Source organism: Ostrinia nubilalis, chromosome 16 (assembly GCF_963855985.1).
Source record: "Ostrinia nubilalis chromosome 16, ilOstNubi1.1, whole genome shotgun sequence".
In the NCBI taxonomy this organism is placed as follows: domain Eukaryota; kingdom Metazoa; phylum Arthropoda; class Insecta; order Lepidoptera; family Crambidae; genus Ostrinia; species Ostrinia nubilalis.
The window spans coordinates 3279852-3297183 of record NC_087103.1 but is presented as its reverse complement, the minus strand read 5'-3'; the positions used below and the strand labels follow the sequence as shown (position 1 = coordinate 3297183).

General features: G+C 35.5%; 1 protein-coding gene across 1 annotated transcript in view; it reads right to left on the bottom strand.

Moving 5' to 3' along the window:
* LOC135079266 (neurotrimin-like) overlaps nucleotides 1–17332 on the bottom strand; it is a 113407-nt gene that overhangs the window by 30840 nt on the left and 65235 nt on the right. Inside the window, exon 3 of the mRNA XM_063973879.1 lies at nucleotides 2326–2533. Within this exon, the coding sequence (XP_063829949.1) occupies nucleotides 2326–2533 (208 nt within the window). The remainder of the gene's footprint in view (nucleotides 1–2325; nucleotides 2534–17332) is intronic.

The window sequence follows — 17332 nt, the reverse complement described above, 5'->3', positions numbered from 1 at the left end:
TCTCAATCAAATGCTGAAATGATTAGCTGTTCAATATTTTATAACAATGAGATGTTGATTACGGTGGATATTAGGGCCGCCACTGGTCAAACACAAAGTGATGGCCCGCATTGAGGCCCTTGGTGGATTAATAGCTTAATCTGCCGATGTATTGGGAGTTGGCCATGCAATCAGTATACCTTCGATGTAGTATTGTGTATAATGTTGGGCATTAGTTCCATTTGATGGTATGCCGAAAGCAGTTTCAAACTATCCACAAACTTTGATAAAACATTATAACAGTACTAGCTTTTGCCCGCGGCTTCTCCCGCATGAAATTTAGTTTGTCACAGATCGTCATAAATTATAGCCTATATAATGTTGTTAATCTCGGTTATAAACAATAATACTGTAAATTCATCAAAATCTGTTCAGTAGTTTTTGCGTGAAAGAGCAACAAATATCCAGACATCAAGCCATCTAGACATCCAGACATCCAAACTTTCTCATTTATAATATTATTAAGTAGGATATTAGTAGGATACTGTAAAGTTTCATCAAAATCTGTTCAGTAGTTTTTGCGTGAAAGAGCAACAAACATCCAGACATCCAGACATCCAGACATCCAGACATCTAGACATCCAGACATCCAGACATCCAAACTTTCGCATTTCTAATATTAGTAGGAGTAGGAAGTAGAATCTAGGTAGGTGTTATATTTTACAATAACATCGCTGCTAAAGAAAAAACTTGAACACACGCTTCTTCAACATACTAATTTAAAATTCACGCTGCAACAGATTTTGAGTTGCGAAAGCAATCGCATGTCGTTAGGGTCCCACAATTCCTTCCCAAGTAATCCACAAGAGTTCCACATCTTGAAATATTCCAGGGCAATTTCGTCAATTTCATTCCACGTCAAAAGATTGCATAACTCTGCAACGTGACGGCGTATTAAATTTCCCAGGAAAAGTTGCGGGCCACATGCCTCAGAGACATAGTAAAAATTCAATATTGAAATCCATACTTCAAAAGTTGAAAAGAAAAAAGAATAGCCCCGAACTAATTTGAACTGGGCGATAAAAGTTGGCTCTCACCTCCAATGGCGCGAGGAGGTAAAGCTAACTTTTCTTACGTGATTTATTTTCCCAAGGAAAAATACTTTTCCACCGTTTTCATTCGAGACATTTCATTGATATTGAGTTTTGTTCTAAGTTCGACGTAAGTACTTTGAGATGTTTTGAAGCCGTCTCCTATTCCTAATAAGCTTAAGTCCCCTCTTTTATATTTTTGCGTATTATGCGTTTAAAGAAATCGCCCGTTGGGAGTTTCTTTTGAAAATGTTTACGGTTGAATTCGCATGGGGAAGTTTGGAATTCGGTTTGTTTCTCTGTAATTTACTTAAGTTCTTTACGGCTACACCTTTCAGTGTTACCTGGGACAACTCAAATTTTCATTTACGCTACTTTGGACTTTAATGACGTTCCAAATATCCAGCTTTGTTTCAGCATTTATTTCGGAAATTTATATTTAAATGTGCAATGGAAAATGTATTTTGTACAGCAATGAAGAATTTAGATGATTTAAAAATCTTAGATGTAAATTATGATATTAAGTCCTTACTTCATTTAATTAAAATGGTAGCTATTAATGATAAGAATGTGTCTTTTAAGGTGAATAACGTTGATATTTTTATCACAGACGTTATTAAAAACAAGAAGGAAAATCCATTCACAAAAAAAAAAAAACTCTACCACACTTTTATTAGAAATGTTATTGCCAGCAATCTCTCAGAATTCCAAAACAAACAGAAGTTGTGAAGTAAAAACTCAAAACAAAAGCGTTGCTTGTAGGAGAGAACCGCAAACGTTGAACAAAACATTTCAATAAGTATAATTTGCTAACTCAATTAGGATCCTCACCATTATCCAGGATAACTGTGAATAAAGGATACGTGCAGTGCAGTGGGATTAAGAAACATTTTCTATAATTAGTTGCTTTTGTTAGATTGGAGTGGTACCACAGCTTTTATAATTGAAACATGTAAATTAACTTAATCAAAAATACATTAGGTACTCATCACACTAGCAGCTGTAAACTTTTAAATGTTGACTAAATAAAATTACAATAACAATAATTTATAATTAATTTATTTATTAAGGATAAAAGATAATAATATGACTATAATTACTTCAGCAAGAAGTTAGAACGTTTAGTACTGCATTTTGCGAGAAACTGGATCATCTCGGATATCCAATGGCCTGCAATATGGCGGTACATGATTGGGAAAGCCAACCCCATGTAACAGGATTAGGTGAGGCGAAAGAAGAAGACCCAGAAACTTACCATAAACATCGATGCAGCCAATCTGCCACTTCATGACGGGCTGTGTGTTGATTTGGCACATGTAACAGCCCCGGTCCTCTGCCCTCAGAGGCCTGATCCTCAGCTGCCAGGTGCTCGGAGAGTCCAGGCTGACGGAGTACCGCGGGCCGAGCACCACTCGCTCGTGAAGGGACAGGACTGTTTGGTCTTCAGCTCGGAGCCAGCCGACCTGAGAAAAAAAGGCTTTGTTTAGTTAGAATGCAGATATTTTTTTTATAATATGTTTTCTTTTCTGACGGCGCCAGAAGGAGCCCTGTTTCGTGTGTAAGTCTACTTAAACTTTACGGAATAAAGATTGGGATGCGTTGTCAAATTCGTGTCAGTTTTGAGAGTGACAATGTTTACATCAAAATAACATTTCAGTTCTTTATTGAAATGAAAATATTTGTCTTCTCTGAAAATCTTTCTGTACCGAAATTGTTAGCTTAATTTTTCAGTTGACGCATTCAGTTTTTATTGTTTACTTCATTGTGACTATCAAGATTGGGCCTACGGTCATTTTGAAAGTTACCGTAACTAAACCTAGTATAGCATTCAAGATAGCACGAACTATAATGCTGATATTAATAATTAACTCATGAATACCCCGTAATTCAAGACCGTTTGTTGATGCTCACAAGTTAATACCCAACTAATTCAAAGCTACTATTCCGATGCAACTGTTAATTCGAGCTATTTAGCATTCCCATTTCCTTGTGGAGGCTAAATTAAATACCAGGCTACAGTCGTGAATAAATTCCTTCTATTGCTATTTGTGTTGGGGAAAAGACGAAACAGAACGATCGATTAGTACTTCTTTATTCTCTTTATTCTTTACGAGAACGAGTATCTTTGAATGGTCAAAAAAGCTACATAACGTTTTGATAGAATCTTGAGCGCACCGCAATAAAAATTGTATGATTTTAGTCAAAATTAAATATTATTATAATAACATTTTTGATTGATTTGATAAGATACTGAGTCTAAGTTGCACCATCTTACTTTAAACATGTCAAAATCTGTCAAAGCCCATACAAAAAACACCGGTTAGTGTTATAGTTACGGTTAAAGTAAGTTTCAACAATAACAAATGAAATTTAAAAGTTTGAGAAGTCGCATCTTGTCAAAGAAGTAATTGCGAAGCAAAAATAACTTGTCCTTTGTTAGAGGTTTTATCGAACTACTGTGACCTGGTTTTCTAAGAACAGGTCGTTTTGTTCTGTCTCAGTATTGACTATTCCAGTTCTTGTGCGAGGACGTTATCTAAATGTGGTAATAGCGATTTAAATAAGCATCGTCTGAAGATATCCTTTGAGATGTCGCAAAATAGGAATAATTTACGAAACAAAATCTATTTCGCTCGAAGATAGGAAAACGTGATAAAATTTCTTCGTAATTTGGCATCGATTATGCAAAATTGTTAAAACTAATTTTTACAAGAGAAACAAAATTTCATTGGACGATCTGGTGAAGGTTGCCAGAAGAACCTGGATGCGGGCAGCGTAGGACCGGTCGTTATAGAAATCCTTGGGGGAGGCAAACGATGGAACTCAAAACATAGACATACGCCCGACCGTATTCACAAACATTACTATGAGGTCTCACAGTGCGCGTAGACGCACAGGGTGACACACGAACCAATCACAGAACTCTATTCAACGCTGTGCGTTCGATTCGCTGCTTCACTTCAGCAAGCATCGTTTGTGAATGCGGGCGTAAAAATACGCCAGATGTGAGTTGGCCATATATTTTTCACACGATTGTCTTAGTGTACTTACTCAACTAATAGAATAAAGACACCAGCTTTATTCCATACCAGATGTCGCATCCCTATATTCTTACAATATTAGCAGAAAAAGATTAGGAGAACAAACATCCAGTACAATAATCGCAGCCATTACCACACCCTTTGTGTAAGCTCCAAATTAATCTCAGGAAAGCACAGACATTGTCTGCCCCTTGCTTTCTAATGTACTGGGAAATGGCCCCTTCCCTTATGGTTTTAATAGAGGAGACCGAGGAGAGTTGTAACAGAGGAGAGTTGTGACGTTGTCGATTTTTGGAAATCTATTATTCGCAACCACACAACAGCGCGTATATGTTAGCTTGGGACTTGAACTCTTCTTCTTCGTCGCTACACTCTTGCCAGAGTGGTCTTCACACCAGGTCTGGTAGTAAGCCTCACAATCCGTCGCCATTCCTCCCGCACTGCAGCCTTTCTTGTGCACTCGTGGAGTGGGCTATTGAGTGCGACCTGCCACGCGCTCTTGTACCCTCAACCTTCCCCTGCACAACAATTCGTTCAACAGAAACGACGTCTCCGCGTGTAATATGGCCAAAGAAAGTGAAAATACGACTTTGGACGATGGAAGAAAGACGCTGCTTGACATCAAATTCTTGGATCGATCGAATCGAGTGGTTCGAAACTGGGACCTGTGCACCTACCATGAGTTTACGTTAGGTGTGCTCGCTAGCGAGTACGTCAAAAATCTCTATGAAGATTTTGTTTCTTGAAAGTAGCCGCTAGGGGCGCTGCACAATATGTCATACAATTAATGTCATTTTTTTACGTAGTCGCTAGCGAGCACACCTAACGTAAACTCATGGTAAGCACACTGAACTAAGTTCCAAAATATCGACAATGTCACAACTCTCCTCTGTTATAACTCACCTCGGTCTCCTTTAGTATAAAGATAAGGATCACAAGGCCTCAGAAACTAGAATATAACAATTTTTTAATAAAATATACGAATTTGGGAATCTAAAATACTCAGTCAGCGTCTGTCATTAGAGTTCAATTTTGGAAATATCAGTAAAAATCTCTTTCAAACACTGAATCTATTTCTGATTACAGCAAAAAACTTAAATCTGATCGTCCTATCGAATAAAATAAAAAAGTAATTTTGATAAACGAATATAAAAGTATTTTGTTGAATCGTACGACATCGTTATAATATTACAAAGGTTTTGGAATATAATCTAAGAAATGCTTTATTTATTGAAAAATAAGGGATTCAATAAGTAAATAAAAGGGTTTAGTCTTTATGAAATTACTTATTCATGGAAGGCTTTCCACATGAGTAAGCGACTAACTAAAAACTATTTTGTCTCTCAAAAATCTTCAAGTGGTGAAGTTAAACGTATTCTGACTTGAATAGGACTAACATGATCTATTAATAAGTGTTTATTATGATTTTTACATATTGAGGTGTTTTCACAAATTATTGTTTTTTGTGTTGAACGAGCTTTTAATTTGTACTGTCCCTTATATCTATAAAAGAGTGAGTGTGAAGAAATGTGCGTCAAATTGATCCAATAACTTTAAGTGTATTGATTTTATCACTAAAGTGTCCGATTAATGTAAGATTAAAATTATTTTCGACCCCATTCACTAATTTAATAATGGATAAAACAATATCGCATTATATTGAGCAGAAACAAATTTTAGGTCGAAATTGCTATGTACTTTGTTTAGCAAAATTAATGGATACTTGTAATTAATTTTTGTTGAGAAGCCTTTATCCGTTACAAATATTGTTTGAAGTAATAATTAATTTTGATTTTAAATATGGCGGTAACTGAGGCCACTTAAGAGGAAAATTGTTTTCTATGGGCTTATACTGTTTGTTCGCTTTAAACTGAGGTTATTAGACTCTAGTAAAATAAATACTGAATTTAGGTAGGTACCTAAAGGCAGTAGGTTTACTTAATAATGATATACCTAATTTAAAAATTAAGAAACGTAAACATAATACGGTGACTTTCAGATCACTATGTTAGCTATGTCTTCTAGAAATCCATTAGAAAAATACAATGTAGCACATGATGTCGTGCCCTGCGTGCCCAAACCACTGCACGCAGGAAGATTTAAGGAATGCTACTGACAACGCCTCTCTTTTAGCGGAGTTTAGGCGGACACTATAAGTTCGTTGTCGACACGACAAGAAGAAGGTCAGAAAACCAGAATCAGATGATATCGTAGAGTAAGAAACACGTTGTGAAATTATTAGACAATGTAATCAAATTCATAGAGATTTATAATAGTGTAATAAGGTGGGTATTACTTATGTCTAATAATAATTAAGTACCTAATTTATACACACCTTAATGAAGCTAAAATCTGAGATTCTGGAGAAGTAGGGAATTCAAAACATGTAATACTAATACGTATTTAATACATGTACCTATCAGAGTTTCTCGACGGCAAAGGAAGAAATTACAACATTCTGAACATTCAACATACTATGAAAATGATCAAATAAAAATGATTTGCTTTCTCACACGAGTAGGTAATTTCGTGTGCTCATTCGATCGTTTGACGTATTTGCGTATCTACTGTACCTCACAGGGCCGAAATAACAGGACAAATGAGTTTTTTACGTACATTTTTATTGAAATGAAATGAATTAGTTTATTCAGTACATAGGCCCTTTCCATGGCACTTAAACACGTCCCAAATATAGCTTGCCCTACCACCACTTTGGGACAACATACAGGCTGATGTTGAGAAGAAGTGGCAGAAGAAACAGTCACCTTTGTTATCCTCTTTTTCAATCAAATACAGTAATTTATAACTTACACGACACGTAAGTGCGAACAAGGTAGGTAAAGTCCACGCACTTTTGTCATTTCAATAATCTTTTACTTTATAATAACTTAATTACTTTTTTCATAAGGATTTTTTTAACATGTACTTTGAATTTATGAATTTTCAGTGTGATCGAATATAGGTAGTAATGTAGATGAGGGAAGTTTATCGATACAGAAGATATAAAGTAGAATATTGAGCTGAGTAAATATTACTATGCTTAGAGAAAGCACAACTCTCAAACCACCTAAAGCGTCACATCATAAGTACTGAAATTGTTAAAGAAAAATGCTCAACCGAGCCTAAAATGGGTTTCACGAGACAAATCGCTGTCGCAAAACGCTCGGAGCTATCACTCGACACAATGAAACTCTATGTTATCCTCGGGGACATATGAAAGAACACCTCCCGCATTAAGGTGTACGCTGCTAAGCATCAGATGGTTCCGTAAGAGCACTTCATTTGAGATACCACTTCACTTTATCATACGCAATGTACCGTCATCGTGGTTATGGCCTAAATTAATGGTGCCTGTCAAATGGCTCTTGAAAGATGTGTATTTTGGTCTAAGATAAAGGGTTGGGTATGCTTGTTTAACTGATGGTATTACTCATTCGATAATGGGCCCTGCTTTATGGGAATGTCTGAGTGGAGACGCTTACGTTTATGTTGTGATCGTAAAGATTAGGTAAGGTAATGATAAGTACCTAACAGAAATATTTGTACAATGTAGTTAAACTTTTTATTGTTAACTACTTACAGAAATGACTAGAGGAGCACCTAATTGGATTTAAAAAAAAATGAGAATTGCAAAAAAAAATGGATTCTCATTTTTATTTTAAAACTTTTATATTTGGGAAACACGTTTTCCATATACGAGTAGCTTCAGTGCATTTCTCCAATACAGAGACAGTATTTTTATTAATTCAAATGGATTTTGGGGCACACCAATCAAAGCTATTTCACATACCAATAAAATATGAATGTGTTCAACGTATCGGTAATAACAACAATATGAAGTAATAGTTTCAATAAATGTATTCACTTTATTCTATGAATGTGCAATTTCTAATAAAAATCATATTTCTCCCGTAACTCTGTTTGTCAGGTGATAATTTTAAATTTTTTGTGGCGTTTTTATTCCAAAATATTTGTTAACACACGAGCACGCATGAGATTGGATTTTTATAGTCCACACAAACAACTTTCCCCAAATCACAGTCTCAGTTACGCAGTCATAAAAAAAACAAGACAAAATCGTAAAACTCGAAAACTTTTGTCACATTCGCGTACCGTTCGGAAAATCGAACGCCCCTGATTGTCGAAATATCGGAAAACGAAACAAATGACGGATGTATCGCAGCGTAAACGCGGGCGTTATCTCGACATTGCTACCGGACGGTCTCCCTTTATTTCTTGTACATTTTATTGCCCCATTGTTGCTACAAGTGAATGATGGCGGTTTTACCAGGGCCCGCTTTTGTGTACAACCTTCACGTCTCGAGGAGCGCTCTCAACAAATTCTGACAGGTATCATTAATTTAATACGCGCCGCGATGGTCCAATTTCCCATGATAATGTTAGGGAAAAATTGTTTTAGACGATCTGAATCTGATGCTCGTACTCTTGACAGCGCCCGTCATTGGATCAATCGGATCGCGATGGGTCGGGTAATTTATTGTAAAAGAGGGTCTTAGATGCCGTGATTTAACCTTAAAGGGTTGTTTTTAGATAAAATATATATACTTTTATAGAATCTATACAATCATGCTCACTGTGTTCTCGTATTTTCTATACTTAGTTCAGGCGGGGCAACAGTTAGGCGAGTTGTAATTTAGTATCGTTTTAATTAAAATGTCTACAGCAAAATGAAGATAATGAGTCGATTCGAAGTGTTCAGTATCTGTCGAGATTAATTTAGATGTTATTTCGAAGGCTTTAATGCGAAAATCAGTAACAGTCAAGGAGGTACTTATTTTTCGATTAGCAATATAAAATCGGACCGGTCTTTGTGGAAATTCTTGGGGAAGGCTTTTGTCCAGCAGTGGACGTTTTTCGGCTGAAACGAACGAATTTATAATATCAACTAAGATTAGATAAAAAAATCTAAAAATCGAATGCACAATGTTGATAGCGCGTTCTCCTGAAAAAAAAAAGGAAAACTGATATTTTTAAGATTTTAAAATTAGTTAATAATATAAATATATTACGTTAACGTCTCCCCACTTGCACCACATACCACAGACGTATAAATACGTGTAGACATGCTCGTAACACGCAGATACGTCTTATTTTAACACGTGCTTCCCATTTCTTGCACGTTACCTGTTTTAAGGATAAACAGCATACGTGGCGGTTCTTATTAAATGTTCTTGCTTGAAACCTAAAATGAATGCTATAATTGTATGATTTTGATAAGGAAAGGGAAATATTTGAAAGTTTTATAGGATTCTCCATTTGAGTCAATTAGGTTTACCAGCGACTTCTCATAAAAAACTCAACTCTAATTTAATATTTACAAGTAGGCTTTTAAAAAGCACTTTTACACGTCCCTGTATTATTAACCCTACCACTGCTTCGGGACAATAAATGGGATAGAGCTGAGAAAAAGCATCGCAAGAAACTCAGTCACTATTGCTACTTCACTTGTGTGGATTTCGATTTCAGAAATAATGTATGCTATGATAAAATCAATCAATCTTCGTACTTCGTAGGTAAGAACTTTAAGAGGTTGTCAATGTCATTAAACTGAATTTCAGTTAATTACTTTTCCGGAATTCATCCAGAATTTTGCGGTTTAGGTAGGTGAAAAATGAAACAATTGTTTTCTCGTTGATATAACTTAGGAATTGATTTGACAAAAGAATAATTTTAATCGTTAAAATTTCTAAGCGAATAGAGTCGCTTCTCAAACTAAATTTTAGTAAACAACTTGAAAAAAACGAATGCCCAATAAATGCCCGGCTTAGGCAGGACTCGAACCCACGACCTTCCGCTTACCGGGCGACTGCTCTTACGGACTCTTCTTCTCGTGGGGTCGAGTCCCGCCTTAGGCAGTTCGTGTTTTTAAAATTGCTTATTAAAATGTAGAATAATTTTACACTGTAATGAATGACAAAAAAAAATACTTTAAAAACTCAGCTCAATTTATTTTTTATTATTACTTCGTTACATAACCAAAAAAAATTAACAAAGAAATTATGTATTTCGAAGCTGAAACATTAATTGGGCTTATGAATGAATAATTCATTGATTTAATTCAGAGAGAACCATCATAATTGAAATCAACAGTTGCCTTCGTATTTGAATAAAATTAAATAAAAATCATTTTGAATGTAGCTTTGGTATTTTGGAAGATTGGGCGAGTAATTGAGCCATGTATTTCTTCATATACTGACATACCTCAACTGAATTGTATTAATATTCGGTTATCAGGTTAAAACAAGACTATTTTTTAAACTGGAAGGGAAACAATACACAAACTAGGTAGGTACCTACTCCTACACTTTTTTGATATTAAGGCGACACACTGCACCGCGCTCCGCTGCGGTCCGCGTGGCGACATAATAACGAATCCCGCGCGCAAACGCCTTGTCAGTGTGTTGTGCCGCGCGTGTTTTCTGTACAAATTGAGGTACTTGCATATAATGATTAAATCTGTCGTCCCGCGTACCGCCGCGGAGCGCGGTGCAAAGAGATGCGAGCCCTACATAATAACTTTCCGATTCTAGAGAGCACAACCACTGTACTTCAAATTTTTTAGAGTCGTGGAAATCTAAAAAGCCTCGAGATATTTTTACAACATAACAGAATCCAAACATTAAAATTCAACTAAATTTAAATGTTCGTGGCCCATTCCTGTCAACTCTGATTCCAGAAACGATTATTACAAATCGTGATAACAAATAACAAAATATAGATTTAAAACATCGCCGGAAAAGCAAGATTGTACGACGCAACGGATTATCCCCTATTAATTTTATCTCCTGTACCTCTAGCACGAAAATCTTTCGTGTTTGAATCGTTTGCGTATCCGAATAGTCATCAAAAGATTAAGCTGGGTTGCGCCATCTTACTTTAACTTTAAGAAACGTCAAATATCTGTCAAATTCCATACAAAAAATACCGGTCATCGATAAACTTACGGTTAAAGTTAGATTGTCTCAGAATTAGTACGAAAACTTAAACAACGCCCCTGCAGTGAACGTGACGTAAAGTGAATTTAGTATGAGAAATGGTAGCACGAAACCAATTTTGACAATCGAGATCGCCACGTTATCGTTGAATTCGAAGGCGCTGTATCGAATTTTCTTGAATACGCGAACAATTCGAATTCAAAAAGTTTTCGTGCTAGAGCCACTGAACGTACCCACGAATCGGTGCTATCTATAACTGTTTTCGTTTTGTTTTTAATCTCTGGGGTGGGTATAATTGTCGTCCTTTATGTTTCGCTGTCTTCGCCGGTCATATTTCTGGGCGCCATGTTAACAACGCGAATCACGATTGTAACAATTCCCAAGAAGTTGTCCTAATTGCTTGTTTTTCAAATGATGAATTTGAATATTTTATTCATAAATAAACTGTTTCCTTAACGAGCCAATTAGCTTTTTGGTTTGGGGAAGGAATAACTCAAACTCAATCAGTATAATAACTGGGTATATAGGGTGTTTCTTGTGTTAAGTGCGAAGAGGTAAATCTGTATCAAGGTTATTGATTGAACTCCCGTGTAGGTACGAGTATGTTCAGCGATTGCGTACCTAGTTATTGAGTTATAATCTTTCAAAGTTTATTTAGGATGTTATGCCTGAAGAGAATAATTATGTTATCATTAAAATGAAGCTTAATTAAAAACGCTAGCGATTATGTTGCAAATAAGAACCGAAGAAAAAGTAACCAAAAAATATGAAGAAAAAGTAAGCCAAAAATATGAAAAAATGCTTCATTTGAAAGTTACAAAAAATACTGTTCAAACTTTATAATAATTTAAAACTAAGAAAAAATCACATAAACATGGGGGCTAAAAATATTATATTCCATCAAATTTCACTGGTATAACACCTTACAAGAAATACCCTGTATATTAACCTACAGCATTCTATCATGAAAATATCAAAATAACTTCGTACGCGTGTACCCCGTTTTACTCTAGGGGTTGAATTTTAGAAAATCCCGTCTTAGTGAGCACTTAAGTTCTAAAAGGAACCCCCATGCAAAATTTGAGACGCCTGGCACTTGTAGTTTCTGAGATTTCGTGATGAGTGAGTGAGTCAGTCAGTGACCTTTCGCTTTTATGATGTACATAATATTCAATTTGATTTAACAGAACCTTTGATAAATTTTGCTGTTCTGCTGTACTTTAAAGAGAACTTTAGATTAATGAGGCCAACACTAATTAGTATGCAGACTATTCACTTTGCGCTAAATACAGACCTTTAAAGGTACTTTTATGTCCTAGGATAAAGGAACGTCTAAGCTTGCTAGAATTAAGTAACAATTTGCACTTTAGTTACCTTGCAACATGATGGACAATGGACCTCAGGCTATACAAGTTTGTTGAAAAATTGCTCGTATTACCACTATGTAAGTGCCACAGTTTTATCTTGGTATTCCGAAGACACAGTTCTGTTAGAAGTAAAGCCTTTTATTCTTAGGGCACAGTTTAAATTCATTAATTTAGCAGAAATACCTATTTTGTAAAAAAAAATATTTTTTAGAATGATAGTTTTCTTAACTTTTCTAGTTACGTGACTCAAAACTCATTAAAACTCATTTTGTTTTTGTAAGTAGGTTTTTAAAACGTACTTATTATACATCTCTGTGAATGACAATGAAAGAAATTCTTTCTCTATACGATAGGATAGAAGGATGGGTTATTACAAAAATAATTCGTTAACCAGACATTCCGTTATCGTCACTATGTAATTATTTCTCTGGCTCTAACAAAATTATACCAGTACCTCTATTTAATTAAAAATTAACTAACAACATTCCGCGCGACATTAATGTTTTTAATTTCATTAGCTTTAACATAAGATCCTATGCAAATGTTTAAAATTAACCCTAAAATGGGGGCGGGTTTAATAACCAAGTGTTTGTAGAAGATGATAATCATACTTCCGCTCTCATATTAAGGCTATATGACCGCCATAAAGATATATTAGGCCTGTGGAAGTGGCGTACTTTATTAGAAAATATTTACGTTTCATTAGGCGCTGGCGATGGTTATGACAGGTTATAAACGGAAATTAATTAGTGTAAACATGGAAGAACTAGTTATGGGTTATTAATTTAAATTGGGAAGACGGGTATTGTTAACTTAGTTTTAATAACCCTTGATGGTGCATGATACATATTTGAATCAACCGAATATTAATTTGAAAAATAAATGCAAGAAGAAATAGCAGACTTTTACACTAGGTACTTACTTTATCAGATGCTGATAATAACCATTGACTTTTAGGCCCAAATTCTTAACGACGCTTAAATCTCAATTTAAGTTTAAGCCCGTGTGATATTCATCAATACTTTCATCACGTTTCAGGCATTTAATTACAAAATTACTACTGTTAATTTAACAGAGTTACAGTGACCAATACTAAGGCTGGGTTGCACCATCTTACTTTAACATTGACAAACGTTAAAAATCTGTCAAACTCCATACAAAAAACACTAGTTACGGTCAGAGTTAGGTGGTGCAACTCAGCCTAAAACTTGACATCCCATGTGACAAAACAAAGAAATCCATACCGGGTTGTGACCGGGTCCCGTAAAACAACACCCAATAAATTACCCAAAACAAAACACATTAACCCTAAATTCATTTGCAGCTCCCATAACAGTCGCAAATCATTGTGTCCCTTCATTCAGATGGGAAATGAAGAATTTGAATCACGCCCCATCACTAAATTGATTTGGTGTTCGCGAGCGCAGCATTTAGGTCCGCAGTCACGTTCTGTTTTATTGTGAGGCAGAAGTTACAATCGTCCGGCGCGAATAGCAATGGCGACGCACCTAATGTTATGTAATCCGAAAATTGAACCGCCTGAACGGATTGTGAAGAGCTTTTAAAGTTTCGTTTAGGACGGAGTGAAAGGTTGTGGTCCCGTAGGGGGCAATTGTAAGGCTTGAAGAAATAACTGTGGCGCGAATAGTCAAGTTACATGCCTGATTTTTTTTATTAGATGAATACTAGGCCTAGCTGATTCAGAAGTTTCAGTTGTAAAAAAATCATTACTCTAAAACTATCAAAAGGTGATTCGGGTAGCCCTAGTGATGCTCTACCTCTGGACTTCGGCTTGACACTACTTTTTGGGACACCCTGTATAAACATGGTCTAAGCAAACTTCAATGTCATAGTTTTTCAACCGATCTTGATCTCATCAAGAGCAATAATTATATTATGTGTAGGTAAATTTAAAAGTGCATATATTTGGTGGCAAATAATCATTTTTCCTTCTTTCGTTCTTTCAATAAATATAGTATTCATAGAAACAGATTCTCGAAGTCACTCTTTAGTTCAATAGCTGTTACCATGATATTTTTGTAAGTTTTACATAAATTGACTGCCAATTAAAAGTTTTAAATTTACGATATTCTTAATTTGATATTCGGTAAACGACCTTAAAACTTTTTGACGTTTTTATTTTAGTTGTCAAATTGAAACAGATCGTCGGACTTTGTGGAGTTATAGAGTTTCCTCTTTTACAAAGCCTTAAAGAGTGACATCCACAATGAGACTTTTTTAAGAAACGGTGTCATGTTCCGGCACTTTTACAAAACGCTCCGCGAGTTCACAAAGTAGTTAATGATATGTCTAGGTCATAAATAAGTTCTTACAGAGTTAGATATTTCATGATGGTAGATTTTCTTCCTTTTGGCTTTATATTATTATCTAGGCTGAGATTTGATGGATGGAATGGATGGAACCATCATCAAAAAATGTAGCTGATTAAAATGATACATTTAAGCAACGTTTCATTTATTCTTTCTTTAACCGATTGAGCCCCAGACGGCATTAATTAATGTCATAACAATTGATTATCTATTGTGTCTAGATTCGCGGACCTTGAAGGATTAAAAATATTTTTAATGAACAGTACTATTATTATTTACTTCTACTCTTTCAGTAGACATTCGCAAAAATATATTTTTTTTAACAAAAGTTGGCACCCAGCAATTTTTAAAGCCTTGAACTTAACTTTAAAGGACTGAGCTTGATCTTACTTCAATCTCATAACTGTTAGTTTAATAGAGCCAAACGCCATTTCTTTTGTGCCAAAAAACTATCTATTTCTGTAAACATCCATTCACTAAACCAACTACTAGTCGATTCGGATCCCATAAACGTACCGCGTTTAAATCGTCCAAGTTATCCACTTAAAACGCGAAATGTCCATTAAACGAACCGATCGTTTTCGAGCAATTATGAATAATACCTTTATCGTTTTCATACATTTAAAAGCTATCGGAGATTAAATTCACCACTTGCCTAATTGATATCGTGGCATCAAAGGGCGCTAATTAATTTAATACCTCAGACGCCAAAGGAACATGGTGTACAGAGTAATTATTTCAGATTTGGGGGTAATGTTGCTCAATTGAAATTGTATAAGAAATACGCAGGTTTTTATATACATAAAGGCGTATTTGGTGTCTCAAGCAATTTTGTATTTGAATGAAATAAATAAGGTTATAAGCATTTAAAATTATTTCAAACTAAATCTCTACTTGTACAGTTTATTAAAAAGCTCATAAAAACTAATAAAACTAATTTATTGTTTAAGTAGGCTTTTAAAAAACACTTTTACACGTCCCAGTATTAACCCTACCACTGTTTCGTCGGGACAATAAATGGGCCAGTGCTGAGAAGAAGCAGCGCCAGAAACTCAGTCACTATTGTCACCCTACTTTTCATCATATTACACCTAACACCTATCATACTGGCATATTTTATGCTTAAATATCAAATATACGTCTTTCAATTGAAAATGGTTTTATGAAACAGAAACTAAGCTTTCTTATTCAGGTTTTGTACTTAAAATAAATTCAGAAAAGAGCTTGATAAGATGGAATCGTTTTGGTTCAATATTTCTTATCGCATTTTTCCCCATCGAGGAGTGTAATCCACCCTAAATGCTTTTCGAATTAAGAAAATTGGGGTTCATTTCAAAATTTCGAAACCATAATATGACGTAACATAAAACGTGTTTACTTATTTATGTGAAATGGAATATGCGTAATCCTAAAAATAATATTCTATTTTTACGGCGTCTTAAGGATGAAGCACACTTATCGACCCGGATACGGATCGTAATCGTATCGAGGCTGTCAGTATTATTTGTATGAAACTCCGTAGGTACTGCAACGCACACTATCCGCACCGTAAACGCTTCGCCTCGCCACAAAGCCTCGCGGTCGACAGCACAATCGACAGCGCGGCGGTTAATCCCATTCTGGGTTGATAAGTGTGCCTTTAATAAAAATTAATCCCACCAAAAACATTCTGTAAAAAACTAGTCAAGTATCGATGGAGCTGTTGTTTATCTCTAAAAAGTAATGAAAACTAGACAAAGTCGTGCCAAGTCTATAGTTTCTTACTGCGATTTCTTTATTATTTATAGTTATCTAATGTTGTGTGACTTGGCCGTCTTACATTAGTGTATAAAAAAGACACTGAATTTCATTAAGGGCAATCAAAATTAAAATGCATGAATCAATCCACCCCAAACAAAACCTTAGCATTAGCAAATTAAACGATCAACTAACCAAATGAATTCTCAAGAATTTGGACCGTGGTTTTCCTTAATAAATAATTCATTGTGGCCAAGAAAACTCAAAATGTACGCACATTTTGGGTTCCGTAGCTAATTACGGGACGCATTATTAAAGCAGGGCTATTGAGATTAACGCGGGGGTCCTAATTGCAAAATTTGTGTGAGGAGAAAATAAAAACAAATGTACCTAGTAGGTAATTTCCTTTGGGAGGGCGGATTTGAGACGATTGTATGGGAGCAAGTGCGTTCATTATGTTTTTATTCATTGTTTATTAATATTTTTTGTGAATAGTTGTAGGATAAAAGAACACCATACCTATGCAAAAGAAAGAAAGAGTAAAAGGGAGAAAAAACAGTTCGTAACTAAAATAAACAACACTTTGTTAGAATCAAAATGACAAGTGCTCAGCACAATGAGGGTTTTCGCGATTGAAAAATCCGCCAGATGGCAATACGTAGACGCGAGGTCCAAATGCTGCATGATTGGTGGATTTTGACATATCTGTCAATGTCATGTCAAAAATAACCAATCATGCAGCATTTGGATCTCGCGTCTACGTATTGCTATCTGGCGGATTTTTCAATCGCGAAAACCCTCATTGAGTCATGCAGGTCAGTAGATCCCAGA